This window comes from Apaloderma vittatum, unplaced genomic scaffold, assembly GCF_000703405.1.
Source record: "Apaloderma vittatum isolate BGI_N311 unplaced genomic scaffold, ASM70340v1 scaffold4884, whole genome shotgun sequence".
Taxonomy (NCBI): Eukaryota; Metazoa; Chordata; class Aves; order Trogoniformes; family Trogonidae; genus Apaloderma; species Apaloderma vittatum.
The window spans coordinates 4,152-12,051 of record NW_009714295.1 but is presented as its reverse complement, the minus strand read 5'-3'; the positions used below and the strand labels follow the sequence as shown (position 1 = coordinate 12,051).

The following is a 7,900-nucleotide window of genomic DNA, read 5'->3' as shown; positions in this document are numbered from 1 at the left end:
AGGTTCTTGGTGCAGGAATCCTCCCCCCTCCCAGCCTATTTCTAAATTTGACTGATACTGTTTTGACTCCACTGGATAGTAGCCCTCCTTCAATTTCTTATAAAAACTTTAATCCATTTACTCTGATGCTTTTGCAAGCTGCTTTGGCATTCATGTTAGAAACAGCTTCCAAACCACATTATCCCAATACAGTTGGGAAAGTCTGGACTACAACTATGACCATTCACCTTTTACCTTTATTCAAAGTTTATCACTTAAACAAAAAAGTTAATACTAACACAGGTATTGTTTCTCATGTTTACAATGTATACAGAAAAAGGCACAGCACAAAGAAAGTGTAATTGCAAATAAAACCACAGCTACCAAGGTACTTCATTCACTTAACAGCCTTGTACTTCAGACTACAAGGCTGTAGCTGTGATACAGACATGTCTGAAACACTTGACACTTACGGGGACAGTAAATACTTTCTTCTGAGACGCATTTTTTTCCCCTGCTTATTCTTAGTTGATTGAACACTGTTTGATACAGTTTTGCTCGGATATTCGGGTCATTTAGACAACAGACAGGGCACTTTGCCAGAGCACTTGGCATCTTTCAGAGCATGCATAATTTTCAAAAGTAGCAGCATCAGGACTCATGAGGAAGACTGGAAAAGCTCCAGCGACCCACAATGCTGGTTTATTATCAACAGCTCCCTTCCAACATGGCAAATCTCTTTCTTGTATGCTGCAGGCTACTGTATATACACTGCTCTGTAAATTGCCCAACGTGCAAGGCAGTCTGGGTGGGGAATATATGCAAGCCGATCACAAAAACAGTGGCTGTGGGGACTATTAACAGGACACGTATCTTTGACCTCTGGGATACTGGTCCAAATGTCAAACTGAACTAAAACCAGAAAATATCAAATGATGCTCCGTTAGTACAGATAGAAACACAACAGTCTCAGATCGGCAAACATCCAAGCAATGTTACATCTGACACTATCTGGACAAACCCCATTAGAGCAGCCAGAGTCTGAGAACGTAAGACAAATTCCTCTCCTACTACCCTTAGCAGTGCTCTCTGCAAATTAGCTCTGGGCTGGGCTGACACAGGCAAAGCTTGTGATCCTATTGAACCTCCACATTAAGTGTTTCATGCAAAGGCAGAACCAGGTCTTCTACAATACCCATTTCAAAGTCATTTCCAAACACTAAAGAGCTGTAGTTAAGTGTCACAAGGTGAGAAGGCTCCCATGAAGATACATTTGGATGGACTCTTATCTTTGCAGAAATAAAAGGGAAAAGTTCTCAACTGCAGCAAAATTTCAAAAGGAAGCATTTCAAGTTCTACTCATACAGGACAAGTCATATTCAGCAGAATTAGAGAAACAATAATTACAACTCTGCTACTTGATAAATAAACATCACACCACTGAAATGGTAAGAATTACCCACAAAGACAATGAAGATTTCCCTAGGAAACTGTAACTTCACATTCCCTGTTTCCGTTCATGTAGAGAAAGATGTGAGGCCGTACAAACATCTGGACACAGTATCTGAGTGTCCCAACGCAAATACAACACTGCGCCAGGGAATTCTGTCCAGCTGTACTGACTGGACTTGCCTCACCTCACTTCAGCCATCCAAATATCTTTTTTAGGCACCTACACAGCATATGAAGAAAAAAGGATAGAAACAATCATCCTCTGGAGATGTCTGCTTCTCGCTATAGATCTAGTCCAGTCGCTTAACTTCCAGGCAAATAAAGTTAGGTGACAATAATTCAGGTTTTATGTCATTGTACTGCTTGCATTTTTTTTTTAATACTGAGCAAATTTAACTGAAAAATACTTCTAAAATGTTAAAGCATAACAGCCCAGCATTGTTTAAACAATCACTGAATTTTGGACCCACAAAGTTAATTCTGAGGCCAAAACCACTCGATCTCAGCTAATCTAGAAGTACACAGGGGTTTTTACCTAGAAATGTTTTGTCTGTGCTGAGTAAAAGGAACAGGGCTACTTTTCTTCTACTGCAGAAGTTTGAGAAAGGAAGAGCAATTTCATTCAGAGTTCAGACTGGCAGTAGTCAATAACAGTTTTATTAAAAGGGGAAAAATGCATGGAATATTTCATTTTGAAGTTATGCCAATTATTCTTTGCCAGAGATATCTGACTGGTACAAATAGGGATGTTGGCATTAATATTTGAAGCACTCTAGCAGTTCCACAAAAGGCATAGTCCACACCCCAAAGAACTTGCAGTCCAGTTCTGTAAATCACCACAAATAGAAGCACAAAAGGGAACTTCAGAGTGACTGCCTGCAGCTAGATATGGAGCGAACAGTTCTGGTGGTGAGACCAAACTACTGCTCAAAATGGATTGTGCAAAGTAATCCTCAGTTTCAAACAACTTTCCATGAAAAACCACGTACGATAATCTCAATTAGTAAGCGTAATCGTCAAATTATGTGCTTTAAATCAAGCACAATGAAAAGCACATGTGAAAGGTCCCACACAGAATTTAAATACTGTCTTGCCAGATGGAAAAGAACATTTTACTTCAGTGTAACCAAACAACATTCTGGTTGGACGAAGATTGAATTTCATCCTAAACTAAAAGGAGGTGCTTCAGTCTGAGCAAACCCAAGAGAATTGCAGGTTTAGAAGGAAACATGTATATACAAATGAGTAATATTTCCCATTACTGGGCAGGCTGTTTGTATACAAAATTGCCTATCTTGCTAACAGAAAAAAGCAGCCTAATCTACATTTGGTAGATAGAAACTTGGCTTTCTCTTCTTTCTAATTCCTGCCCTCTAATCTCTATAAGCACGCTCTAAGAAAGAAACTCGTGTAAGTAAACTGTATTTCACTTGATTTGCATTGACTGCCATTTCAACATAACTGGCAAATACCTCAGCAATTTGCCCATGCGCACACAGCACATCTGCAGCAACGAGATGTGAAGCCACTTCTGCAAAACGTCCTGTTGTCGCTCTACAGCTCTGTGGACTATTCAAAGGTTAATCAGATATCATCTCAGCTTGGTGGTATGGTCTAATTTAGAAGTTGAAGGCATCTGTGATGAAGAGATGACTGCTGAGACCAGTTTTTAATCAAAATAAAAAAAAAAGATAGCACCCCACATGCATTAGGATGCAGGGAGACTTCTAAGTCCTAAAGGTTTAAGGAACATACTAAGTTTAAGTTTAAAGAATCATATATATACTAAACACTTAAGCATCATATACTTGGACTTTCCAAATATCACATACTAACAGCAATATGAAGCTCTTAGAATCTGTGTTGCAAATGAAGGCCTAGACAAAACCTTCCCTGAATTTACTTTCTAACACATTTTTGGTCAGTTTTAACATTAAATTGCTCTAATGTAACATACAACCATGCTTTGGTACCACCCGTGTTTTGAAACTCGCAGAAAATGCTACAGTATGCTTAGACCTTTCTACTCCCAAAGAGAAACAGGCCCTTTTGGAACATAAATTCATCTGACTGAAGATAGACAAGGAGGAGATGAATTACAGCTGAGAATCAGACCATCCTGACTAGTTTTTCGTCAATGAAGGAGCCTTAAGGAGATATTTCACTGTACAAGTGCATGAAGTTCTTTGAAGTTGGGCTAACAGAAAAATTCTGCGTGACTTTTATTCTTGCCATTGATATATAAAACCCTGAGTATTCTTCAGCTCGACTTGGAATGCAGCTTTCAGAGGGCAAAAAAAACTTAATAAGTAAAATAATGCACAGTTGCCTTCTCCCTCTCCTCGCAGTTACCTGTCAAGTATACTCTAAAGGAATGAAAATATCACACTCATACAAAGAGAAACCACACCAAAAATTACAACAAATACATAGAATGTCTTATGGAAAAATTTAGCAATTACACCAAATGATGATTACTAGTGGAGATCATTTTGATGATACTTGTATTCATTCATTACCTGCTTTACTTGTAAAAATCTGAAGATTCAAAGATTTAGATGCAACATCTTGGTCTTGACAGTAATCATATCCAAAATTCACAAGTCTATGAGCAAATAAAGATCACTAAATAAATCACTTCTTTACCCACAGAGATTCATGACAAAACAAAGATCACGAGTACAGTCACTATGTAATCAAAACGTACTAATTAAATTATAATCAAACGTTCTCTAATGCAAGTTAAATTAGGCTTTAACCAATTTGCTCAATGCTGTTAGAAATAAGAATTGCAAGACTGCACACTGCCATCAGAAATCAACAGTTTTGTCACACCTGCAAACTTCACATTCACTTACTGCAGCATTGTCCAACCACTCCCGTACTTTGAAGTGAAAGCAAGTTCTGATGAAGCACTGGAAATCCAAACATTCATCACACCTGAGACCTCAAAAGGCTTAGCAGCCTGACTCTACCATTCTTACGTCTGTAAAGCTACATTTTAATCTGCAATTAGGTAGAGTAATTTCAATGGAAATACTTGAAAAGGAAAGCACAAAGTCACACCCACATGGAAGTTGTTACACCATGACCTTTTTCAGTCTCAGAAGCGATTTGCCCATGTGCTTAAATGGTTTAACACATCTTATTTTTGTCATGCAAAACATGCAACAGAAGACTGCAGTTAAGTCTTCTTCGGCTTCTTTGTTGTTGGTGTGGGGTTTTTGTTTGGTTGGGCTTTTTTCCAGAAAGGATTTTGAACCTGTAGGGGCTTTTCCCTAGATCTTCGCAATAATTTTTTTTAGGGAAAAAAACAGGATTGAAGCTCTTACAAGAGCTTGATTTTTTCAGTACTGAAGGAGGATACATTGCACTTTGGTAGTAGCAGCAAACTGAGCCTTCTGCACAGCACTGAGACATCCCATTTGGGAGTCACAGTCTTGGTAAGGTGGAACTCAACTCCCTTCGGTTATTGATATCTGATCTCACAGCTTCAGCGTCCTGTTTTACTCAGAGAAATTGGCCCTTTTAGAACATAAATACAACTGACTGTAGATGAGGAGGAGATTAACTGACTGAGGGTCAGACCATCCTGACTAGTTTTTCCTCAATTAAAAGGAAGCCTTAAGGAAACAAGCTCAGATGCAGTCACATAAACGGATAGAATCAGATAAATCTTAGCCTTTGAAAGTGCAGGTTGCCTGGATATAGCATACTGGAGGATAAAAGAGTATAGGCAGCATCTCATAGACTGTAAGAAAGAGCTACTGGTCTGGTTTAACTGCCCAGTAAAACATGCAACAGCAATCAAAAAAGGAGAGCTTCCCCTGCAAGGAATTTTAACGCCACCAAAACATGCCCAAGATTAAAACAAATTAATTGAACCAGGTACAGAATCCTCCTAGGAAGGATGGTTTAACTGAGAGCTAGGTTCCTCAGAAAAATAGTTTTTAAGAATGGCACCAAAAACAAGTCAAGAATTAAATTACATTTTACATTTGATTCTGATGAAAATTAGAGGACCTGGAGGTTTGGACACAGTGTTCACATTCTCATGTTCCAGTACTGTGCAGGCAACTGCAAACAATGATACTGTGGTTTGGACAAATTTTGCTTAGGTTTGTAAAACATTACCCCATATAGTTAAAGGAAAGCAAAACTATTAATACTAAAGAAACCCAACTTACTTTAATTGTGTGTCATTTACAGAAATATCCATGTGCGATTCCAGCTGTTAACCAAAACCAAAGCTGTTTAGTGATGCCAGGATACTACAATTAATATTTCAGACCTGTAAAATGTGTCAAACTCATATTTCACCAGATTCAACACTTTAACTTGCTTATTCTCCTCGAGCCTTTACAGCCATCCCCAAAATACCTAAAATACATCCTTTAAAAAAAAACAAAGGAAATCAATTGCGAGATACTTAATCTCTTGCATAAGAATAAATTTCAGCCACTGGGACAAAGGCCTAGTAAGAATTACATGTTCAACAGTCAGAATTTCTGTGTTCTGTTCTCTGTATTTTGGCCACAACAGATTTTCCTCTCTTGCTTAAAATTGACACAAAATTAGTACGTGGTTTCTTTGTCTAGTGCATTTGAGTATTCTGCTTTTCAGTACTTGAGCATAACATCAGTATAATGGCATGAATCTAGGTCAATATCTGTGCAATTCCACTGAAGTTACATTACTGTGGAGAAATCTGAACCTGACTGAATATATTCTTGAAGAGAATATAAACAAAACCCAGTTTTCCTCTGCAGAAGTTCCAATAATTAAAATCACTGAAACAGATCTCCGTATCAGTGCCTGGAACACATATGACATCCCACTCAAAACCATTTTATAATAAAATACTCATGACTTACTATTAAGTTAAAACTCTCATCTGGATAAAACTGGACACATTTTAAAGTACTCTTTGATTCCTGGAATTAAAAAGAATGCGTTTTGTAACTGATAAAACAGAAAGCATATCAGAGAGACTGAAAAGCGACTGGATATTCCACACCACTCTCCACACTGGACCCACTTTGCTAGCAGATACGCACAAGTTAGGGGACAAAAGACGACTTTAAAAACCACATATAACTCCCCACAATAGCACTATGGCAGGCTTCCTTCCTGTCCCAGATCATTATCTGCCAATCACCTATAATTGCGTGGGCCCTCACTTGAAGCACAGCATTACATGTCTCACATACAGTCTAGAAAGCTAAAAAAAAAAGTTTTCCATTACTACCTATATGACAAAAGGAACTGTATCTTATTTCTGGTCAGTTCAAAACGGGTATCTCAGAAACAAAAACAGGAATGCGTTTCTCCATCACTTCCTGTTATTTCCTAACATTCATATTTTTTTGGTGGCTAAGGAGAGTTAAGATGTATTCAAGGAGAACACACAAAGTGCAAATAGTCCCTCAGACAAAAAAAGAAAAAAAAAAGAAAAAAGTTTCAGCGCTTCTAGCCAAGAACCTGCCCTGCCCTCATTTGGTCACTCTGAAAGTCAATGTACAACACACTTTCTAAATGCAAATTCTCTAGAACACATGCATTACACTCACAACAGTTTTTGGCAGATTAAGATTCTTTTGAATAAAAGGTCTTTTTAAAGCCAAAAAACTTAACAACCCACCCTTTTTCACAGAGAGCACTGAGACCACCAGTCATCCTGCAATTTTCTATGTGCAAATAGCAGATTGAGCAACTCTGGCTTTTGCTTTAGGTTATCCAAGGCAGGAAGAAGATAGACTACCATAATGAAAAATAAACTCACATTATTACCCCCCACACTCAAAATTTTACTGTCATGAGACAGCCAGGAACAAAACTACTAGAATGACTTTCATCTCACCTTTGGAACAATGTAGAAGAGCCTTTGCTCCATCATATCCCATTGTGCCCAAACAAGGTCATCCGCAACTCTAGCTCTTGGAAGCTGACCTGAGTTTTGAATTACCTAAAGGGAAAAAAAGACCATTAGAAGTTGTCAAAAATAAGGTTTTATAACAATCACACACAGTCTGTGCTTTAAAGGGAAAAGCAATTACAAAAGAGGCACAAACACTGAGGTGCTCGAAGGAAACAGGTTACTTGTCAGCTGCACAAAGTCTACCTTGTTGTGTGCAAGGTGCTCAGTTTAAAAGAGATCAGAAGCTCAGTTTTCAGGGTACACATACTAACCAATATTTTCTTTGGGGTTTCCCTGCTTGCAAGAAATTCACCACTTAAGCTGCTCAAAGGGAACAAAGGAAAAAAGAGATAGCACCCTTTATCACAGAGAAGGGGAGTGAAATACCACAGTCAGTTCAGAACCTGCCACATGAACCACTGAAGGAAGCTCCAAAAAGGGATTTCTGTCCAGAGACTCATGATGGAGAGTACTGGCAGCAAGGAAAGGGCTAGGATTGTGGAAAATTCTCAGGGTTTTACAAATGCTCTTGAATAACTCTTCAAAGATGTA

At 38.4% G+C, this 7,900-nt stretch overlaps 1 protein-coding gene across 1 annotated transcript in view; it reads right to left on the bottom strand.

Moving 5' to 3' along the window:
* Window positions 1-7,900, bottom strand: part of GSAP (gamma-secretase activating protein) — a gene marked incomplete at its 5' end in the record, with an annotated part of 44,028 nt that overhangs the window by 32,328 nt on the left and 3,800 nt on the right. The window contains 4 exons of the mRNA XM_009868692.1: window positions 3,951-4,036; window positions 5,619-5,662; window positions 6,306-6,365; window positions 7,292-7,396. Coding sequence (XP_009866994.1) covers window positions 3,951-4,036; window positions 5,619-5,662; window positions 6,306-6,365; window positions 7,292-7,396 — 295 coding nt within the window. The remainder of the gene's footprint in view (window positions 1-3,950; window positions 4,037-5,618; window positions 5,663-6,305; window positions 6,366-7,291; window positions 7,397-7,900) is intronic.